Genomic DNA, 24,137 nt, shown 5'->3' on the forward strand with positions numbered 1-24,137 from the left:
AAGAGCGGAGAAGGTGCAGGCTGCGGGGGGAGCAAGCGTTCGTTCACGGCGGGGGGAAGGAGAAAATGTGCCTTTGGTGGGGGGGGGAGCAGGCCTTCGTTTGCGGGGGGGGGGGAGCAGGCCTTCACGGCGGGGAAGAGAAAATGTGCCCTCGTGGAGGGAGCAGGTCTTCGCGTGGGGAGGAAGAGAGAAAGTGCCTTCCTGGGGGGAGGTCTTCGTGGTGGGGAGCAGGCCTTCAGGGCAGGGAGGCAGGCCTGTGCAGAGGGAGGAGGAGGAAGGAGTAAGAGAGGGGAGGGGAGATGCCAGACCTGGGGTGAAGTGAAGGGAAGGGAAGAGAGAGACCAAAAAGAGGGGGAGGAAAGCAGAGGAGAGGTGCTGGACTGAGGGAGAGGGAGAGAGAAATGCAAGACCACAAGGGGAAGGGTACAAGAGGGACAGATACTGCTCCAAAGTAGGTGGGCAAGGTGCAGGAAGGAAGGAAGGAGCGATAGGAGAAACCTGTACCTGGGGAAGGGGATACAAGAGGTAAGGAAGAGAGAAAGAAGAAGCTGGATATGGGGAGAGATAAGATGCTGGACATGGAGGGAGCATAGGAACAGGGACACAGAAGAGAGATGCTGGATGAAAGGGTAGATGAGAAAAGGAGAGATGGTAGATCTGTGGATGGTGGGGTCCATCGCTGCAGCTGCGGGGGATGGAAATGAAAAAAAGGAAAGATGCCAGACCTCCGGGGAAAGAAAAGGAAACAGAAGGGGAGGATAGAGATGGAAGATGGATGGTTAGCATGGTGAAAGAAGAAAGAAGGAGAGCCTGATCAGAAGACAACCAGACCAACATGGGACCAACAAGATTTGAAAAATGACCAGACAATAAAAGGTAGAAAAAATAATTTTATTTTCTGTTTTGTGATTACAGTATGTCAGATTTGAAATGTGTATCCTTCAAGAACTGGTGTTGGACCACAAACGTGAGCTAGGATTTAATAGAGAGGAAAAGTATTTTTTGTTTGTTTATTTTGTTTACACCACAGGACCAGTGTGGATAGGAGAGGGCAAAGAAGCTATAAAATAAACCCATCAGGATGTTTGAAAAAAACACCCAATTGGGCAGGAAAATTGAATCGTTTTGAAAAATCGATTCAATAGGCTGAATCAAATCGAAATTTTTTTTTCCTGAATCGGGCAGCACTAGTTTGCTTTCATCCCAAACTGTGCTTGAGCTGAGAAAGGGATATCAGTAAATCACTTGGTTGTATCAATGGTGAGCTCTACATTTATCTTCCTTTTGCAATGGTGAGCAAGGCTCAAACTTGCATTGATGGGCCTGCTCCCACTTAAGCATTTGCCATGGCAATTGAACAAATTGTTGAAACTCCATGAACCTCCATACCTTCCACTAAGATCAGCACCGAAATGCATGGCATCCCTCAACTCTGGCAGCTGCTTCAACTGGGATCAAACAAGAATGAGGGAGATTATGATTTGACTTGAAGAAAGGCTTGCTGATTTGGCCCAGCAGTTGATATCCATGAAAGAAGATAGTTTAGTTAAAATTGAGGACATGGTGAGTTGCATAATTTGGGCACCAAGGTTGAAGCAGCTGAATCAAACTTAGGCAAACACATGGAAACCATTGTTACATTGCAAACCCAATAAAGAAAGAGCATGCAGCTAATATTATTCTTGTACAATCCCACTTTATTCCGGGATGATTGGGTTAAGGCTGACAAATTCACTAAAGGCCTGCATGCAAAGGGGGAGGATCATTAACACGCCCCCTACCCATGGCCAGGATCAGTAGAGAGTGATCCACGCTCATACGTACACCTTGACAGTAGTGACAGGAGAAGCAGCCTGTCAGGGCTCAACCCTGATCTCTCCTGCTGGCCCTGCTCTGCCAAGATCTCTCTTGCCTGCTCCCGGACTCTCCTGCTCTCTGCTGTGGTTTTAAAGCGTGCCTGCACTGCGGGGAACGGCGGCAGAGAGCAGGAGAGTCCAGCGAGCAGGGAAGAGAGATCGGGCACCGGCCCTGCCAGTTAATCCCCCCCTCCAGGCCCCGATCTCTCTTCCCTGCTCCTGGATTCTCCTGTTCTCTACCGCCGTTCCCTGCAGTGCAAGCTGGTGGTTTTAGATTGGGGCATGGGGGGGGGGGGCTGTCGGCCCTGGGACGAGCCTCAGCCAATCAGTGCCTTAGGTCTCTCCCTGTGCATCAGATGATGCGCTGGGGCAGGGCCTAAGGCCGCTATTTTGCAGCGGCAGCCTGGGAAGCAGGAGGACTTTCCTCCTGCTCCCGAAGATCAGCATAGGTGCAGGAGGGTCCGGGCACCCCTCCTGCTCCCAACTATTTTAAAGGTACCGGGGTGGGTGGGCCAGGCCTGACCAGGGGTGGGAGGTCTAGGAGCAGGAGGGACTGAGAATCCTTCCTGCTCCCAACTTTTTGGTTCTGGGGGTGGGTGGGCTGTTCCAGTTGGGGGTGGGGGAGGGTGGCCGTGTTTGAGGGGGTGCATTTTTGTGAGGGGGTACATTTGTCTTTTTATTCATTTTTTTATGGGGCAGATATTTTGCGCCTCCCCCTGGTTGGCTTCTTAGCTTGTTTATGGAACTGAGTTACTGCGAGCTAACATCGGGCGGGAAGGCGCATGGTCAGTGCAGGCAGTCGCAAAGTTTCTAAAAACTTGGCACTACACTTTTAAAGCTGTCTGTACCGGGGCTGATGTCACCCACATGTGAGAATATCTGCTTGCTGTCCCTGGATAACACCTGTTACGGTAAATAACTGTGCTGAAAAGGAAGTATAGGAGACAGAGAAGGGAGATGCTTGCTAAACATGGGGAACAAACATACACAGAGATGAAAGATGAATTGTGAGCAAGGGGGAAGAAGACACATCAAATGGTCAGGAGATCCTGGCAAGTGAGTTAAGAGTAGACAGAAACAGAAACTAGAGTCTGAGACATGTGTGATATGAAGAATAAAATTGTGATTAGAATGTATCAGATTTGAAATATGTATCCTGCTACAGCTGGTGTTAGACATAACTGGGGACTGCAAAGCCCAGGCTAAGCTTCTTTAGCTTCCAGCTGGCTTAGGGAAAAAAAAAAAGGTTTATTTCAGCTGGGTCCTCTGTGCCCAGTTTAAGTGACACTGCAGAAGGCTTCAGAGCCTAGGTCAGGTATATATGAGTATGGTAAATTGATCCCCATTACTACATTATGGAGAGACGACCAATTGCAACCTACTCATTCTAAAGATATCATATTAGCATGCTTTTTGTCAGCCATGGCGGTGAAAGAATTTATCCTGGAGCTATGAACACAGTGCCTAGTGCTAGCTGGTATACATTTCTTAATGCAAGACCCCCTTGGTTAGCAGCAGGAACTAGGCTACCTTTCTAGATCATAAGAGAAAATGGGGAATACCATTGCTAGAGTAAATTTATAGTTATCATCTCCAATGGGCCAACTAGGAGTAAGTTACATAGAAGAAAAAATAAGAGTTACAGCCAAGAAAAAGCATCCATGAGCAAGGAGAGAAACACAATATGCTACAGACCACTCTAGATGTAGGGTTGGGGTCTCAAATTATTAGATATACTTCAAGTTAATTTGTGTATTTCTAAAGGTTTCAAAACAATTAAACGTAATCCTTATTCTTCTACTTATCTTTTAATTCCCCCTCAAGACTCTATTATGTAACCAGCTCTTTAAATTGTAATTTTTCCTGGAAATGTCCAGTCATCTTTTGATGCAATCCACCTTGAACTGCAAGGTACTGGCAGAATAGAAGTCAGTAATGTAATGTAATTTAAAATTCTGTTCCGAGTAGGTGAAGATAAATCCCAGCTCATGGTACAGAATTTTAAACTTCTCCGATTCATCTTGTATGTAATCTTGAGTTGATATTTATACAATTTAACTGCATGCGCATACACTTAGGCACCTAGATGAAGATTCTGGCCTATAAACAGCTCCTGATTAAAACTTACATTTTATTTTAAACATGGATGAGTTATTTAAGCATTAGAATTTCATTACTGGTCAATATTTGATTACATAAGTGTCTGTGGAAGGGGAAGGTTAAAGATGTGCCAACAGCTGTGCACTCAAGTCTTTGTTTCCTCTCCTCGGAGGGTACCACGTGTGGGTGTTGCTTAGCTGCAGGCATTAGTCGCCCCCCAAGGCTTGCAGCCTGTGCATTTAAGTCACAGAAGAGATTGAAGTCCGACACCAGCCTGTTTCTCGCTTTCTTGAAGACACAGACAGGCTCTAGTACTGAACACGGTACCCTTTGGGAAGTCTCTTGTCCAATGTCGATCCTCAAGGGCTGCAATCCAGTTGGGCTTTCAGGATTTTCCCAAATGAATGCATGCAAATAGATCTCATTTGGGAAATCCTGCTCTAGAGGCACTAACACCACCTTGTTCCTGCTGGCCATGAGCATCCTTCCCTTAGGCTGGGTCCTGCTCTTTCAAACACAGGAGCTACTTCAGCCCTGTTCCAATTCATGACCCTGCATTTTTTTTAAGTCTTAAGTGCCAAATTCTAGATCCTCTCTCCCTCCAATTTATTCAAAATTATACTGAACCTCTTAATATCCTGCTTCTCTACTGCACTTAGAAAATTACTCCTGGGAGATTTCTGCACAACCCTGAATTCTCATTCTACACATAACACAAAAATCCACTTGCATACCACCATATCTTTCAGTTCTATGTGGTTTACAAAGTAAGAGAGCTATACAAACAGAGCAGATCATGAACTCATTGATCATATTTATCAAATAAGTCTTCAGCATTTTTCTAAAAATCTGATAACCAGAATCCAGTGTTAATTTACCCAAACTCCTGAACGCTTTTGCTGTGCTTGTCCCTGGCCCCAGCACGCAACACAAGCAGGAGGCAGGCACAGCCTGTACATCTGCTGAATTCCAAACAGGCCACGGTGGTGTCCTTCATCCTTCAGATTCAGCAACAGACTAGCGCAGCTGCTACTGCTTGTACTGGGTCCAGAGGAAATAAATAGCTTAAACTAGGCTGTGGCACACAGGTACACTTAAAGAGCACATGAGAATAGCTGCAGGAGAAGCTGGTGTGGCAAAAGGTACAAGCCAAAAAGGCGTAGTATGGGCATAACAAGAGGTGGGTGATGTATTGGTGAAAGCCCCACATAGCTGTGGGGTTGGGTTTAACTATAATGCTGACTGAGCAATCAACCAGGCATTTTTGCTAAATGCTGCAAATCAAAGGTCCTGCGCCTTCAGTCGACAGGGGGAGCTTACACTGGGTGGTCCTATGCAAATCAAGCACATCCTCCTCCACGCTTGCAACATGACTAAGTAAAAACTGTGACTTCTTCCATGCCACTACGCAATCCCCATCTTTGCATGAAGAACAAAGAGGCACCAAGTTAACGTGACATGCCAATAGTAGGCACTTGCTCTGGGAGAAGAAATTGCCAAGATATTTGCTAATACTAGAACTGGAACAGGCAACATCTTTCATGAAAGTGATTTTATTAGTTGCTTTATATAAAACAAATGCAGCTGCCATCATTGTTAACATAACAAAGGTGACCCAGGTGTGGTAACTGCATGTGTCCCACTTCCACTGTTATACAGCAAGCCTCCCAAGGCATTCCTAGTGAGATAAATACTGCAATGTGTCCAATATCACCAGGCAGAAAATATTTTCTCCCATCAAATGCTTCAATTACATGGTTGGGAAAATAAACCACACAAAAACAAGCAGATCCCACCCCCCTCCCAAAGGGCTCCTTTTGCATCTAAATGAACAGCTCCAGCTTGCTGCAGCACACACCCCACCAAGAAGCCCTTAGCTAGTGCAACATTGGGACTCGCTTCCAGCTCGATTTTCCATCCTGGGAAACCAAACTGGAAGATACCGAGTGAGACTCTTTACTGGGATGGAACAGAAGAAGTCAAGCCTTGGCACCAGAGGATCCAGCAGGGAGATTAGCCAAATCTCTGGGGCAATGAGTCACATAAAGTCTTCAAATTCTTGTCCATAGGTCTCTGCATAGCCCCCATAATCTGCCAGATCATCTTTTAGATTTGCTTTTAGACCACCACCTGGCACCACGCCTTTCTTCTTCTTTTTAGCTTTGTTTTGCTAAATAGAAAAAAAAAACCAAGAACACACATTTTTATAACCCGATAGTCATTACATAGATGCATCTGAGAAAAGGTTAGCAGGACAGCTGTTGTTGCATTCACAGCCTAGAGCAGTGGTTCCCAACCCTGTCCTAAAGGACCACCCTAATGACTATACATGGAGCAGATTTGCATATCTGTCACTTCCATTAGATGCAAATCTCTCAAATGCAAATTCATTAGGGCTAGCCTGAAAACCCGATTGGCCTGGCGGTCCTCTAGGACAGGGTTGGGAACCACTGGCCTAGAAGCTTTAGTACACAGGAGGATTCATACTTAAGCCCTCCAATGGGCTGATCTGGAGATGATGGAGAACTGAATCAGGGGTGTTCGGGTAGTAAAGAGAGGGAGAAACAGGCTACAGGTTAGGTCTTCATTGTGAACTTGAGAGGCTACACCACACAAATCAAATTGCAGCTCAAAAACTTACAATGAGAGTCCAGTGAACATGAGCAGCCCCAGCGCAGTGTTTCACGAGCTCCACAAGGATCTCGGCAGCCAACAGGTTCAGTGCAAATGACTTCAATTGTTACACAAGGGATGGACTGCTGGTCACCACCCTACGAATGGCCTTTTGGAAGAAATTCAGCCAATGCCAACAAGAAGAGGACATAACCAAATACTGTATATACTTGAATGTAAACCAAGGTAACCCTCCCCCGAAAGGTTGACTCAAATCTAAACCGAGATTAGAAATTTGGGTGATTCTGCTGAGCCAGTCTACAACAACTAGACATCTTGCCATAAGTTTTAACAACCTTTTTTTTTTTTGCACAAACCACCCAACATTTACAACAGCAGCAGTTTAAACAATATAATTCAATGTCTTCTATTTAACAGCTTTCTTCCTGCTTCACATTTTCCCTTGCCCCAGCTGCTCTTCACCCATCCCTTTACTGATTCCCACTTTTCTACAGTTAAGACTGTCTAATGATAAAACAACTGCAAACAGTACAAAACACAGCCCTGAGACTAATCTATTCAGTAAGAAAACACAACCACATCACCGAGGCATACCTTGACTCACACTGGCTTCCAATTTAAGCAAGAATACTATTCTACTGTCTACTATTTAACATAAGAACATAAGAATTGCCGCTGCTGGGTCAGACCAGAGGTCAATCGTGGCTAGCAGTTCGCTCACGCGGCGGCCCTCTGGTCAAAGACCAGCGCCCTGACTGAGACTAGCCCTACCTGTGTACATTCCGGTTCAGCAGGAACTTGTCTAACTTTATCTTGAATCCCTGGAGGGTGTTCTCCCCTATGACAGACTCCGGAAGACCGTTCCAGTTTTCTACCACTCTCTGGGTGAAGAAGAACTTCTTTATGTTCGTACGGAATCTATCCCCTTTCAATTTTAGAAAGTGCCCTCTCGTTCTTCTTACCTTGGAGAGGGTGAACAACCTGTCCTTATCTACCAAGTCTATTCCCTTCAGTATTTTGAATGTGTCGATCATGTGCCAGTGTTCCCTCTAAGCGGGCGGGTGTTGTGAGCAAACTTTTTTCACTGTGAGCTAAAAATATCGGGCGCCAGCAAGTTATGAGCCAAATAAATATGTTGCTTTCTACCACAGAACTTCCTTACGTTTGTATGGAATCTATCCCCTTTCAACTTTAGAGAGTGCCCTCTCGTTCTCCCTGCCTTAGCTACTAAGTCTATTCCCTTCAGTACCTTGAATGTTTCTATCATGTCCCCTCTCAATCTCCTCTGCTCAAGGGAGAAGAGGCCCAGTTTCTCTAATCTTTCGCTGTACGGCAACTCCTCCAGCCCCTTAACCATTTTAGTTGCTCTTCTCTGGATCCTTTCGAGTAGTACCGTGTCCTTCTTAAAGTACCAGTGCTGGACGCAGTACTCCAGGTGAGGGCGTACCATGGCCCGGTACAGCAGCATGATAACCTTCTCTGTCTCTTCAGTCCAGCATCTGCCCCTTCCATTCACTGTCTGTCTTTCCCTGCCATCTCTCCTCCTGCCCCCCCCCCCACCCCCCAATTTGGTCTAGCATCCATCATCTTCCTTCTGTTCCCCTCATGGTCTGGCATCTCTATCCTTCCCTCCCCCCTGTGGTTTTTAGCATATCTCTCTTCTCATTTCCTCCACTCAGATCTGATCATTCTCTGCTCTCTCTTCCCTTTTCTTCTCTGGTCTTCCTTCTCTATTTTCTGCCTCCATCTAAATTAAATTCTTTCTTACTATTTAGTCCCGTTTCCCTCTTTTCACTGTGTCTACACACAGCTTGTCACCCCTTTCCCTCACCCCTCCATTATCTTACTATTTTCTTCCCCCTTTATTTATCTCCTCCTTCCATCCAGTATGTGTTCTTTCCCCACTTCCATTCAGCATCTGCTCTCCCTTCTCAACTGACATCCATCTGCCTTCTGCTCTCTCTCCCTTCTTCTCACTTCCATCATCTGTCCCCTTCTCTCTCTCTCTCATCTCCTCCATTCCATCATCTGCCCCTTCTCTCTCTCTCTCTCTCTCTCCCCCCCCCAACTTCCATCATCTGCCCCCCTTCCCCTCACCTTTGTGGGTCACTTTCTTTCCCCTGAGGGTGGCTCATGTCACAGGGGAAGCTTTGGCCGAGCAGAACCGCTTGATTGACAGTGGAACTTACTTGATTGATGTCGATGCTGGGGCCCGTTGCCGTTTGAAGGAAAAAAAAAAAGGTGGAAAAAAGGAACCTGTAAAGGCGAGAGGAAGGGAAACCTCCAGGACAGCTGCTTTTTGCCCTCCTTCAGCGGCCCAAGAGTTCAGACCAGCAGCGGCAGCTCTGTATGCTTTTAACTTCGGCACAGAGCTGCCCCTAATCAATAGTTTAGCGCGGTTTCATGAGGCAGCCTCGGGGCCTTTGATAGCCGGCCCGCTTCGATGATGCGATGTGGGCCGGCCTAGCAAAGGCCCCGAGGCTGCCTTATGAAACCGCGCTAAACTATTGATTAGGGGCAGCTCTGTGCCGAAGTTAAAAGCATACACAGCTGCCGCTGCTGGTCTGGAGGTGCGGAGACAAGGCAGGAGGCAAACGCGGTGGAAGGCAGGAGTCCCGGCGAAGGCAGGAGTCCCGGCACAGCGACTGCAACAGGAAGTTGCAAGTCAGCTGACGCCGGCCTTTCGTTGTGGCGGGGACCGAATCCTTCGCGGACCGGCAAGATTTTGTTTGCGGACCGGCGGTTGAAGAACTGTGCTCTACACTGTGTGCGCTGTGACGAGAAACTTGTGCGCTGCGAGGTAATATTTTGTGCGCCAGCGCACCCCAGCGCAGCTTAGCGGGAACACAGATCATGTCCCCTCTCAATCTCCTCCTCTTAAATCCATAAATTGTGACAGCCCGGCCTACTTGAACAACTGCCTAATCCAAACTACCACAACCAGACACAGGAGAACCCAGACACCATTCACATACCCTCCAATCAGAGACATCAAATGGAAAAAACTGTACAATGGCCTTCTAGCCACACAGGCAGCAAAACTAGACCACCAACTCTCCAATCTACTAATCGCGACCCCAGACTACAAAACTTTCAGAAAAGAAATAAAAACCCTGCTATTCAAGAAATCCATGAAGACTAACTAACACTGTATGAAACATTTCAATTTTCTGAAGCAACCCGCTCTATTCTGTAACACCTCTGGACATGTCCAGAAATCCTCTTCTGTAATCCGCCTTGAACCGCAAGGTAATGGTGGAATAAAAATCACTAATGTAATGTAATTTAGCTTCTCTTCACTGTGCGATTCCCTATTGACCACAGGCTTGGACCATCCCCCTGCTCTAGGCCCGATTCTCCATCCCGTTTTGCAGCACTCACAGAGTTCACATCCGATTCTTTGCTACAAGTTTCAAGTTTCAAGTTTATTAGCATTTTTTGAATCGCCTATCAAAATATCTAGGCGATGTACACTCTAAAAGCCACAGATAGTGGTTTCACATATATTTTTGACATAATACAGACAATTTAAAACAATTTTAGAGAACGACCATTACAATACATTTGGGGTTAAGGAATGATATAAGTAGGCAGGGAAGAAGGGGAAAGTTACATCATTTTTATATATTGATATTTACATAAAGGGAAAACACAATGGGAACAAGGGGATTTAGAAAGTACTATATTTGTGTTAAGAAGTATAAAAATTATGCGTGTTATAATATGTGTTCAAATGCATCTTGAAATAAGAAAGTTTTTAAAAATCTTTTAAATGTATGTAAATCTTTTTCTATTTTTATGTAGTTAGGTAATGAGTTCCATAATGTTGGAGCCATAACGGAGAATATTTCATTTCTTCTTATGCCAATGATTTTTAAGGAGGGGATAGATAATAAATTTGAAGTAGATGAACGTAACGAACGTACTGAGTTATATGGAAGTTATATGGAGTTATATACAAGCTTTGGAAGCCCAGCAAGGATAACAGTTTGAAACCTCAAACTCACATGCTGAATGGGAGAACCTGCTCTAGCATCCCAGGTCATAGGAGCAAGTGTGGTCTGGACTGCCTGCACAATATTGCTTCAGTGACCAGTGAACAAGCATCCAGCTGGGAGGTGGTTGCAAAGTTTGAGAGCCTGCATGTCCCTTCTCCCCAATACTGTCGCTGCTGCAGTGGCTCCTTCTTTAGGCTCAGACAGCCCAGTGCCCCCACCATGTATAAGGTAATGGGGGAATACTATTTTGAATTTTTGTGCTACTCGCCATTCTTCCTTCTCTAATTTTAATTTAATTTAACCTTATTTGTGATTTTTCACTGTTGATTTATTGCACACATTGGGTGCCCAGTGATGGTGTGCGGGTGGAGGTATATTACCTTTACCTGATTCTGTGAAGCGTTGGAGCTTTGTCTCCCGTCGCTGCTCCTTCACACTGAGGGCACCTTAAATACTATTGTTCAGCTTAGTTTGATGCACGTTTGCGTTTTGTGTGCAGGTAATTGACCTCGAGCGGCTACTCCCTGAACCCTTTGACTATTTCTGCCTTTTTTGTATTTTTCTAGTTTAGGTTAGTGGCAGTTTTTTCCGGAGTTGTTTTCCGTGCTAATATTAAGAGTATCAAGTTAGGCAAATTAGCCCTTCTCCACTTCCAGGAATATTCATTGCAGATAAAACCAGGCCTACTTACATCCATTATGGAATCAGGCTTAAATAGAACTTGAGCTAAACACACTACATGACGTACATGGGTATATAAAAAATCTGGACTGCTTTCAGCATAAGCTCTGGTGGCCTGCATCTCTCCCTTTCTCATGTATCTGGGTGTTTGCCACATCCGCACACCATTACTTACCTTTTCCTGCTTCTGTTTCTCACTGCATAGCACTGTCACAGAGTTGACTATTTTCTTTAGATCATCCACTTCCACTGAAAGAAAAAAAAAAACAAAACAGAAGGAATCAGTGCCCAATGGGAACATGAGTTACCTATTCCATATGGTATTCTATACAGTCTAAGGGCGCCAATGATTAGAACAAGCTAAATGCTAAAGATGCCCATTATATTCCTATGGGTGTCTCTAGTGTTTAGCATGTGCCAATGCTGTAATGCCCATTGATGAACTCTCTCCCCCCCTAAATAATCTAAATTGTTTCTTACTGCACTTGCTCCCTGACTTATGCCCGTTACTCCAGCAAACATGCCCCCCATTATCCAGCTCAACCAAAAGCGCCTCAACTCCTGCCCCACTGCCATTCAAGTACCAAGACCCGAGACCCATCACACTCAGCTCAGCCACTCCCTGCTAACTACTACCAATATAATGAGGGCTTTATATGCTGCTACATCCAGAGACAGTTCAAATGCATATTACATACATTTTATCTAGATATTACTAGCACAATCTATAATTAAGATCAAATTTAAAAATTCATTGACAACCAAATAAACCAGTTCAAAATGACAAAGTATGTAACAAGTTGCTAAACATTGAAAGGAAGTCTTTAAAAAAACAACAAATAACCTTGTGGAAGTTTATTAAAAAAAGCAGCTGCCTGATGAGAAATAGGAAAAATCTTTTTCCTCTTGAATGCCTAATAACCAAAAAATGCAGTACAAAAGTGATCATTAGATCTAATTATTTTATTTGTGTTGTAACAGAAATCAAAGGTTGCATACGCAGGGGTTTCGTCAGCCGTAAGCCATTATGCCATTGTATAGATCCATGGTGAGACCCCACCTGGAATACTGTGTGCAATTCTGGAGGCCACATTATCGCAAAGATGTGCTGAGATTGGAGTCGGTTCAGAGAATGGCCACCCGGATGGTCTCGGGACTCAAAGATCTCCCGTACGGAGAACGGTTAGACAAACTGCAGCTATACTCGCTCGAGGAGCGCAGAGAGAGGGGGGACATGATCGAGACGTTCAAGTATCTCACGGGCCGCATCGAAGCGGAAGAAGATATCTTCTTTTTCAAGGGACCCACGGCAACAAGAGGGCATCTGTGGAAAATCAGAGGCGGGAAACTACGAGGTGACACCAGGAAATTCTTTTTCACTGAAAGGGTGGTTGATCGTTGGAATAGTCTTCCACTGCAGGTGATTGAGGCCAGCAGTGTGCCTGATTTTAAGGCCAAATGGGATTGACACGTGGGCTCTATTCACTAGGCAAAGGTAGGGGAGGGTTATTAGGGTGGGCAGACTAGATGGGCCGTGGCCCTTATCTGACGTCTATTTCTATGTTTCTATGTTTCTATATACAAAGGGGCAAAGACTTGCATCAAAATTTTCTTTGGTGGGATATGTATAAAGCTAAGTTACAGGGTGTGGTGATTAATTATGCTGTGGGAATGGTGAAGAGGAGGAGGCAGGAGTTAGAAGGGGAGATATTACATTTGGAGCAAAGCTGTGTGGGAATGGCTGCAAAAGTTATAAGAGTAGTGAAGTGCGAGAGTCTATTTTTTATGCCTAGGTCCCTGTACTACTTGGAGAATAAGAAGTCTGCTCATGTCCTACCACAGTTTCCAAGTTTTAATGTTGTTTGATATACTGCATTTCCAGGTAATATCGTGTGTTGTACAATTTTTACAATATAAGGAGAAAGAATAAGAGGCGAGGGAAGAAAGAAAAAAAGGGGAATGAGAACAAACTAAACTAAAACTTAGCTTTGTATACCAGGTCTTCAGCCAAAATGGAGCTCGATTCGGTTAACAGTAACTAAAAGAAATACAAAAAAATAAAAGAGAAATAACAAACTCAAAGAATATTAATGCGAATGATTTCCAAAGCGTTTAGCAAAAAAAGTTGAAAAGGACCCGGGCCCCTTAAGATAAGAGGAATTTCATTCCATTGTTGATTTAATTTAAAACAAAAGATTGACCGAGTTTCTTGATTCCTTTGATTCTCTTTACTGAAGGAAAGGAGAGTTTGAATTGTTGGGAACATCTTGCATGAGAGATTAAGGGACAAGAGGAGTAAAAATACCATATAGAATTTTAAAAGTAATACATGCGCATTTAAAGTGGATTCTGAGATGGACCGGGAGCCAGTAAAGGTTTAGAAGCAAAGGAGACACATATTCCAATTTACTTTTTCCAAAGATTAATTTCACAGCAGTATTCTGTATCAGTTGGTGTCTTTGAAGGCTGGTCTTTGTTACGCCAAGATAGACTGCATTGCAGTAATCTAACCGGGATAATATAATTGATTGGACCAGAACAGAAAAGTGCTGTTGATGGAAAAGAGCTCTGACCTGCCTCAGCATTCGAAGGCTAAAAAAGCACTTCTTAGCAAGAGAGTTTATTTGATCCTTAAAAGTGAGAGAAGAGTCTATGAGAACTCCCAGTACCTTGGAAGAAAATTCGATCTCTAAAGAAATCCCGGAATCCAAAGTTACAGTTGGAGGAAAACAGTCCAATTTTGGGCCTAGCCATAAAAGTTTTGTTTTTGCAGCATTTAGCTTCATCTGAACAGGCATAGTCTAAGATTGGAGATACAGTGATTTATTTTAAAGGCGAGACTGGTGAGAACAGAATCAATCTCAATCAGGATAAAGATATCGTCTGAATAACGTTTCCTAAGCTGTCAACTTGTAAAGGCTCAATGTAGTCATATAGAGATTGAACAGGATTGGGGAAAGCAGAGAGTCCTGAGGAACCGCCAAAGACTTTGAGATGTCACCTTTAATGTTGACTTAATAAGACAATAAAAATTTTGAAAACCAGTTCGGAACAACCTGGTTGAGAATGATGTCTGAGAGTAGGTAAAGCAGAATGTCGTGATGCACTATGTCAAACGCCTCAGATAGACCAAACTAAAGCAAAATGGCATATTTATTTTGTAATCGTAATTGTTAAATTTTTGAGAGTAAGGAAACCAACATTGTTTCGGTGCTGAAATTCGAACGAAATCCATGTTGAAAAGGTAAAAGAATTGATTCCAACCGATGCTCCACAATACTGCTTCCGTCCATCTCCGATTGCAGAGCATTGTACTCCATCCATGCCATTAAAGCCACTTCAAGCCAATCTGTGCAAAAGGAAAAACTTTTCCTGTGACAGCTTGTAAATGTCCAACAGTCTAATAGATGCCTCGACCAGGGTTCAAGCAGACTGTTGAGATGATCCAGGCATTTGCCTTATAAATGTGGCCATTGTTTCTGGTGAATTAAACACTTGGTTCTTTCATTCATAAAAGATTTTTAGTTTCGGGGGATATAACAAAGCAAACTACACATGCTTGCCATGCAGCTCCATGCAGAGGTGCGCATATGTTTTCCGCAACAGTGATATTTGTTTGGAGTAGTCTTGGAAACACAGTATGGGCTTGTTTTCATAGGTAAGAGGACCCCGCGCCCGAATAGCCCAGAGAATCTCCAACTTATGCGCATAATTTAAGAGCTTTAGGATACTCTCGGTTTGCTGATTGGTGGGTTTTCGGGCCAGTCTATGTGCTCTCTCAATATGTAGAGGTTCTGCAGTGGATTGTAAGGCCAGCGTGTCCATCAGCCACGTTTCCAAAAACACCCTTAACTCCGAATCCACTATGGTCTCAGGGAGCCCCACCAAGCGTAAGTTGCCTCAGTGGGGTCAATTTTCGAGACCATCCACCTTGTCCTCTAAGCTGCTATCTGTGCTTGAAACTGCTGCTGAGTTTTGAGTCGCTATACGTTGTCTTCCACATCTGACACTCTTTGGCAACACGCATAAAATTCCCATTTAAGTGATTCAAGGCGACCATCCATTACCTCCAATTTTTTGGTAATTGCCTGCAGGTTTCTGTCTAGAGAGGAATGGATGGCACTTTTCACTTCTGCGACAATCTCCGATTCCCATGCTGAGCTCACCGAGGACTCCATGGTATCTGCAGACGCCATTTTAAGCTCTGCCAACTTCAATTTCTCTTTCTCCTTTCTCAAAGCTTTCATGGACATTGTAGCACCACACACTTCCTGCATCGATGCCGCAGGCTTCCCATATCAAAGAAACTTTGTAGTAGAATCTGTGGAATTTCCCCAGTGAAATTAGTACAAAAAGCATGTGGGGTTCAGGAGCCAAGAGCGTGAACATCATGTGACCCCCCAATCCTCATCCTTCTTGAGCTATCTGCTGCCTTTGATATTGTTAATCACAGCTTACTCCTTAATATGCTGTCCTCGCTTGGATTCTGCAAATCTGTGCTCTCCAGGTTTGCCTCCTACCTCTCCCATCGCACCTTTAATGTACGTGTTGGTGGTTATACTGCTATTCCACTAGCGGTTAGCATACCCCAGGGTTCTGTCTTAGGACCTCTTCTCTCTCTACATCTCTTCCCTTAGTGCCCTGATCTCCTCCCATGGCTTATGCTGATGATTCCTATATCTATCTCTCTATGCCCAAAATTTCACCTAAAGTCCAAGGAAAAGTCTCTGCCTGTTTGGCTGACATTGCTGCCTGGATGTCCTGCTGACATCTGAATCTAAACATGTTTCCTCCTAAACCCTCTCCTCCTCCTCCATCTTAGTAAATAATACTGTCCTCATTCTAGACTCTTCATCACAATCTTAGAATAGTCTTTGATTCTGCATCTCATTTTCTATGCACATCCAACAAACTGCTAAGGCCTATCGCTTCTATCTCTACACCACCACCAAAATTCATCCCTTCCTCTCTGAGCACACTACCCAGACTCTTGTCCACACTCTCCTAACCTAAAGCTTAGATTACTGCAATCTACTTCTAACTTGTCTCCCGCAATGCCACCTCTTTCCCCTGCAATCTGGGCAAAACTCTGCTGCATGACTCATCTTCTACCAACCTCGCTACACTCATGTCACCCTTCTCCTTATATCACTTCACTAGTTCCCTATTCCCCATTGCATACAGTTCAAGCAGTTGGATGACCATGGAATAAAGGGAGTGCTAAAGGAGGACAAAGCTATCGCAAACAAACTGAACACATTTTTTGCGTCTGTATTTACCGAAGAGGATATACACAACATACCGATAGGATATACGCAGGAAACGAAGATGGGAAACTGACAGGGTTGACGGTCAGTCTAGAAGAGGATGCAGGCAGATTGATAGGCTTAAGAGCGATAAATCACTAGGACTGTATGGCATTCATCTGAGGGTAATCAAGGAACTGAAAGGGGCTATAGCTGAACTGCTTTAACTAATAGCCAATCTGTCGATCAAATCGGGAAGGATTCAGGAAGACTGGAAAGTGGCGAATGTTACGCCGATCTTCAAGAAAGGTTCGAGGGGAGATCGGGGAAACTACAGACTGGTGAGTTTGACCTCGGTACCAGGAAAGATGGTAGAGGCGCCGATAAAGGACCGCATCATTGATCACCTTGACAGACACGATCTGATGAGGACCAGCCAGCACGGCTTCAGCAAAGGAAGATCTTGCTTGACGAACTTGCTGCACTTTTTCAAGGGAGTAAACAGGCAGATAGACAAGGGTAACTCAGTCTACATTGTACATTTGGATTTTCAAAAAGCGTTCGACAAGCTTCCGCATGAATGACTATTTCAAAAAATTGCGGTTTTAAAATCGTCTGGAAGCATTGGATTATTGCAGGTATACGGACATTAAATGATGTTGTTTCTAATAGTTCACTGCTTAGTTTTTCACAGCTGCAACATAAATTTGGATTAAATAAATCACAAAGCTTTAAGTGGTTGCAGCTGAAGCAGGCTATTCAGGAGGGGTTTGGAATTCCTATGCTTTCAGGCGGATTTTTTGGGTCACCAAGCCGCACAGTGGTATAAATTGTTGTATGGATATTTGAATAAAAAAACAAAAAACTGGTCTTAGGAATATTTGGAGCATTGAGATCAAGCACCAAATTTCTGCTTCTCAATGGCCACGACTTTGGTCTTGGAGATTAAAAAGTACAAGGTCAGCATCTATGAGACAAACTTGGTTATTTTTGTTACATAGAGCTTTTTGGACCCCAGTTCGTTTACACAAGTTGGATAGCTCTAGGTCTAATAGATGCTGGCATTGTAATTTAGATCCTGGGACTTTAGATCATTTACTTTTTTTCTGTCCCTTTGTCAATGTCTTTTGGAAGTTAATTTGGTCCCAAATTAATTCAATGTTAGAAAATCATGTTGCCCTATCCTATGATACTATTTTATTTGGAACATCTATGAGATTCAAGAGTCAAATTTCAGCAAATAACAATAAACTTTTATTAATACTGACGGAGGTTGCCAGTCAACATATTACTGGAAATTGGAAGGACTATACTAAACTTAATTATACCTTTTGGTGGAATTCAGTTTGTCATATTTATAAAATGGAAAGAGTGCTTGCTATACAGCAAGGAAATTATAATAGTTTCAAAAAGATTTTGGGGCCATTGATTGCATATTTTAATGATTAGACACCTTGGACACCTTTTTATTACATAGGACTATGTGGGGATGGGGAGGTATGTTATGTGATTTAATGGGTTTATTCCTGATGAATGGGATGGGTGGGGGAGGGGTCTTTTTTAAATGCATTTGACAATAATTGTTAGAATGTCAAGTGATTTGTACAAATTATTTGATTGAATTTTGTACACTTGTTGCAAGAGTTAAAACTGAATAAAGAATTTAAAAAAAAAATTGCGAGCCATGGAATCGAGGGTGAAATACTCACGTGGATTAAAAACTGGCTTGTGGATAGGAAACAGAGAGTGGGGGGTAAATGGACAATACTCGGATTGGAACAGCGTCACAAGTGGAGTGCCGCAGGGTTTGGTGCTTGGAACCGTGCTCTTCAACATATTTATAAACGACCTGGAAATTGGTATGACGAGTGAAGTGATTAAATTTGCAGACGATACAAAGTTATTCAGAGTAGTGAAGACGCAGGAGGATTGCGAAGACCTGCAACATGACAAACACACTCGAGATATGGGCCATGACATGGCAAATGAGGTTTAATGTGGATAAGTGTAAGGTGATGCATGTTGGTGACAAAAATCTTATACACGAATACAGAATGTCCGGTGCAGTACTTGGAGAGACCCCCCCAGGAAAGAGACTTGGGAATACTGGTCAACAAGACGATGAAGCCGCCCATGAAATATGCGACAGCGAAAAGGGTGAACAGAATGCTAGAAATGATTAAGAAGGGGATCATGAACAAATTGGAGAAGGTTATCATGCCGCTGTACCAGGCCATGGTACGCCCCCACCTGGAATACTGCGTCCAGCACTGGTCGCCGTACATGAAGGACACAGTACTACTCAAAAGGGTCCAGAGAAAAGCGACTAAAATGGTTAAGGGGCTGGAGGAGTTGTCGTACAATGAAAGATTAGAGAAACTGGGCCTCTTCTCCCTTGAAAAAAGGGGACATGATCAAAACATTCAAGATAATGAAGGAAATAGACTTAATAGATAAAGACAGGTTGTTCACCCTCTCCAAGATGGAGAGAACGAGAGGGCACTCTCTAAAGTTAAAAGGGGATAGATTCCGTACAAATGTAAGGAAGTTCTTCTTCACCCAGAGAGTGGTAGAAAACTGGAACGCTCTTCCGGAGGCTGATTCCCTCCAGGGATTCAAGACAAAGTTAGACAAGTTCCTGCTGAACCAGAATGTACGCAGGTAAGGCTAGTCTCAATTAGGGCACTGGTCTTTGACCTAAGGGCTGCTGCATGAGCGAACTGCTGGGCATGATATACCACTGGTCTGACCCAGCAGCGGCAATTCTTATGTTCTTATTGCTGACCTACAATTGTGTTCATTCTGCTGCCCCTCAATAACTCTCCTCTCTCCTTATACACCTCCCAGAGAATTCCGTTCCTCAGATAAGCTGCTTTTAGCTGTACTCTTCTTCTCCCCTGCCAATTCCAGACTTTGCTGCCCTCTATGCCTGGAATAAATTACCCGGGTTGTCTGCCAATTCCCTTCCCTTGTTTAAAAGCAGACTGAAAACCCCCCTTTTTGATATAGCCTTCGATCCCCACTACCCATTAATCATTTCCCTAACTGTATCACTGACATCCTGTTTGTCTGTTTAGATTGTAAGCTCTTTCGAGCAGTGACTGTCTTATTTGTGACACTGCACAGAGCTGCATACGTCTGGTAGCGCTACTGAAATAATTCAGAGTAATGTATTAATAATAATAGTAGTTGTGGCTGACAGCTGATCTTGTTTAATCCTGAGGTAAAGATAGCACCACGTTTATCCAGGGTGCTGTGCTTAGTTGGGCCACCCCCAATCAAAAAAGGCATTTGGTTTTTTACTCAACTTATTTATTTTAGCTATTTATAAACCGCCTATTAATTGCCTAAGCGGTTTCACATTCAGGTACTCTGGCATTTGTCCCTATCTATCTCGGTGGGTTCACAATCTATCTAAAGTACCTGGAGCAAGGCAGTGACTTGCCCAGGGTCACAACGGGCCCATAACCTCAGGGTGCTGAGGCTGTAGCTCTAACAACTGTGCCACTCCTTCCTCCAACTTCTGAAGTTTAAAGCTTTGAAGATGGTGATCCAGGAGTTTGCTTTGAGGGTATCCCAATTTTACCACTAGTTGCAGCTTTGAAAGACTGTATGGTTATTAGGGTTTGTTCAGAAGGGAGATACTGGTTTGTGAGATCTCTGTGAGGCGGTTAATTGGGCGGAATAAAAAAGCTTCAACCACGTTCCGGAAGTTTAAGTTTAAGGGGGTTAATTGATATGTGGCATGGGAACATGATTTGGGGCAAACAGTGGGGGAGGATGATGGGGTGACTTTTTGGACAAGGATTTGAAGACCTACCCCTTCACCATCAGTGACAATGTCATTCTTACATGACTCATCGGACCTTTTGGACAGGGGGCGGGGGGGGGGGGTCGGTGTTTGTTGGTCTTGTTGCCTGGAGGTGGGGACTTTTCAACATATGCTATTAGCTTGTTCTTGTGTACAATTGTTTTGGAAATTAGTATGGGAAGAGTTCCAACTATTTTTAAATTTCATGTTCTCCCTATGATTGTTGCTAAGACTGCAGAATAATCAATGTTAAATAAAGCAGAAGCCAAGTTATTTGATGTATTCATGGGTTTAGCGATTCAATATATTATGACTTGCTGAAAGAATAGTTCCGATCTTTCAGAATGTGACTGGTGCAATGCCGTTGTTTGGTGCGGATGTATGAGGAAATTGCTGCTTTAAAACGGAGGTGATTGCCACTCGTATTTCCTAAAACTAAGGGGTTTGTTGGATTCTTATTGTCAGACTGATATTAATGGAACCTGCCTTGGTAGATGTGGGGATTTTCTGTTATTTGAGATTTGAAAAAGTCAATAAACATTGTTGAACATGAAAATGTGCTTAATGAATTTGAAGGTGTAAATAAACATGAGGATAAAGGTGTATCTAGATTTTCAGAAAACTTTTGACAAAGATCTTCATGAGAGGCTGCTGAGAAAATTAAAGAGCCATGGGGTAGGTGCCAAAGTTCATTTGAGGATTAGAAATTGGTTATCAGATAGAAAACAGAGGGTAGGGTTAAATGGTCATTTTTCTCAATGGCGGAGAGAAAAACAGTGGAGTGCCTCAGAGGTCTGTACTGGTATTTAACTTATTTATAAATGATCTGGAAATTGGAACGCGGTGATTAAATTTGCAGATGACACTAAACTGTTCAAAGTTGTTAAAATGCATGCAGATTGTGAAAAATTGCAGGCGGAACTTAGGAAATTGGAAGACTGGGTGTCCAAGTGGCAGATGAAATTTAATGTGGACAAATGCAAAGTGATGCACATTGAGAAGAATAACCTGAATCACAAGTTACCAGATGCTAGGGTCCACCTTGGGGGTTAGCGCCTAAGAAAAGAATCTGGATGTCATCATAGACAACATGCTGAAACCTTCTGTCTAGTGTGCAGTGGCGGCCAAAAAAGCAAACAGGATGTCACTCATTATTATGAAAGGGATGTTAAATAAGACCCAGAATATTAAAATGCTTCTTTCGCTCCAAGGTGCTAGCTCACCTGAATTTAATTCTGGTCACTATCACAAAAAAAAAAAAAAAAAAAAAAAAATATATATATATATATATATATATCAGAATTAGAAAGTTCATTGGAAGAGAGACAGCTGGCGGGAAATACATTTTGAGGTCTACAAAATCCTAAGTAGTGTATTACAGGCAATTTCAAAAATGATCAAAACTAGGGGACACTCAATGAAGTTACACGGAAATATCTTTTAGACCAATTTTTTTCACTGAACGAACAAAGTTCTGAAACTCATTGCCAGAGGATGTGGAAACAATGACTTTAAAAAAAGGTTTGTACAGACATGGGGGAAGCCACTGTTTGCCCTGGATTGGCCATCGTGAAAATGGGTATTGGGCTAGATGGGTCTGACCCAGTAGGGCTATTCTGACATCCCCATCAGGCCACAGCACCATATTCAGAGAACTGGTTTTCAAGTCAGTCCTCATGCCAGATTTGGAGGAATATGCACGAGACAGACCTGCAGATTTCTCATACATAATCATTGCTTTTATCCTGAAGAGCCAAGATCCTCCAAGACATGACTAAAAGTCTACTTACATGAAGTGCAAATGTCTCGCACCAGTGCTTCTAAAAAGCTGGCATAATGCAACGATTTCTCGTAGTGTGTAATCTTTTCTTTGAGCAGCTTTCCAAACTCTGTGAAGTCGTCTTTTGAGGATGGATTCATGGCATCAATTCCAGAGACACAGTTTTCTCCTGTAAATAGAAAAAAGCGTGTGAAAGAAAAGAGAGGCCAGCAACCTTCACTTTTTTCTAAGCCCCTTTTAGCACCTGACAGATCACACTAGTCAGACTTTAGTCTTGTAAGGTGCAGAAAGCTAAAAGGATCTGCAGTACTTTTAACTCCTCCTATTTGTAGGGCCGAGACAGGGAACATTAAATTATTTTGGAATTCAATTTGGGCGCAGGTTAACCGTTTACTTGAAAATCATGTTGCTTTGTCTTATGATACTTTTCTGTTTGGCATGGCTATGAGGAAAAAAAGTCAAATTTCATCTTATAATAACAAACTTCTATTAATAATGACAGGGGTGGCAATTCAGCACATTACGGCTAATTGGAAAAATTATACAAATCTTAATTATTCTTTTTGGTGGAATTCACTTTGTCACATTTTTAAAATGGAAAGAGCAATTGCTGTACAGAAAAGTAATTATAACAACTTTATAAAGATCTGAGGGCCATTAGAGAATTATTGTAATGAATGAACATCGTTTTCCTTTCTGATGGATAAATGTATTTTATTGGGGGGAGGGGGGGAAATTGGATGATTAATATTTTTATTTAATGATTGGATTTCTGTATGTATTATGAAAATTTTGAAGAATTGTTGGGTGGGGGGAAAGGGTTATAATTTCTACTTTAATGGATTATATGTATAAGAATGTCAAGTGCTGTATATTTTTTTAGTAATGTAATGTTTTAATATTAATCACTTGTTTGTCAGTTTTAAAATGAATAAAGAATTAAAAAAAAAAATAAAAGGATCTGCAGTACTTTTAACTCCTCCTATCTGCAGAGCCGAGACAGGGAACATTTGGGTCAGACGTTTGATTGGGACCCAATGTACTGATCCTGTCACTCACCAAAAGCCTCTTTTGCCAGCTCAAGGTCAGCCTCTTCTTGCAACTGCTTTAATCGTAGTTTTTCTGCCAACTGCTCTTCTACTGTGAGTTCCTGACATGCTGATTCCTGTAACTAAAGAGAAATGGCTTTTCTGTCAAAAGGGACAGCAGAGGATGAACACACACCAATGCAGGACTGCTGGAATGGGAACAAAATCAAAGCAGTGTACAAATTCAACAGAAGAATACATACAAAATAGCAAAAGAACAGGATCACTATCCAGGATTTGTTCCTGAAAATCTAGACATTGCCTTCCTTGCTCTGCCAGATAACAGTTTGATAGTCTTGGCGCTACTACGGAGATTCAGTCTTTGGCTGCGTTATACTACTTTAGTGAATGGGCTAAGTATGATGTTTTGAAGGAGAGATAACTTGAAGCTCTTGGTTGGGAGTCAATTGCAATTTTACAAGGGCTATCTAGCACAATGTCCTCTTGCTGCTTGTTACCTGGTCAGATTGCCAAATAATCTGTAACCTCTCAGGAAGCTCCCTTTACAAAAAATTGCACAGATGAGGGGAAAAACCCCTCAACCACTCAATATACTTCCCATAGCCAAGGAAGCCTCAGATGGCTAACCTACTGAAGACAACTTCAAAGTCCAAGTAAAACATTGCCTCTACATAAATGGAGAACAATCACATCTATTTATTCATTCCATTTTCTATACCGTTCTCCCAGGAAATCTCTGAATGGTTTATACGAGTTTATTCAGGCAGTTAAGCATTTTTCCGCCTGTCCCGGTGGGCTCACAATCTATCTAATGTACCTGGGGGCAAAGGGGGATTAAGTGACTTACCCAGGATCACAAGGTGCTGAGGCTGTAGCTTTAACCACTGCCCCCAAGGGTGGTAGATGCGTGGAACAGTCTCCCGGAAGAGACAGAGACTGTCTGAATTTAAGAGGGCCTGGGATAGGCACATGGGATCTCTCG

The 24,137-nt window shown here is 43.1% G+C and overlaps 1 protein-coding gene across 1 annotated transcript in view; it reads right to left on the bottom strand.

The window, feature by feature from the left end:
• Positions 1-5,493: 5,493 nt before the first annotated feature.
• The window catches only part of EIF3J (eukaryotic translation initiation factor 3 subunit J), a 41,810-nt gene continuing 23,166 nt past the window's right edge, over positions 5,494-24,137 (bottom strand). Inside the window, exons 5-8 of the mRNA XM_033920227.1 lie at positions 23,166-23,277; positions 22,117-22,275; positions 11,445-11,518; positions 5,494-6,126 (exon numbers count right to left, since the gene is read on the bottom strand). Coding sequence (XP_033776118.1) covers positions 5,995-6,126; positions 11,445-11,518; positions 22,117-22,275; positions 23,166-23,277 — 477 coding nt within the window. The 3' untranslated portion in view covers positions 5,494-5,994. The remainder of the gene's footprint in view (positions 6,127-11,444; positions 11,519-22,116; positions 22,276-23,165; positions 23,278-24,137) is intronic.

The sequence above is a fragment of the Geotrypetes seraphini genome, chromosome 14 (assembly GCF_902459505.1).
Source record: "Geotrypetes seraphini chromosome 14, aGeoSer1.1, whole genome shotgun sequence".
NCBI lineage: Eukaryota > Metazoa > Chordata > Amphibia > Gymnophiona > Dermophiidae > Geotrypetes > Geotrypetes seraphini.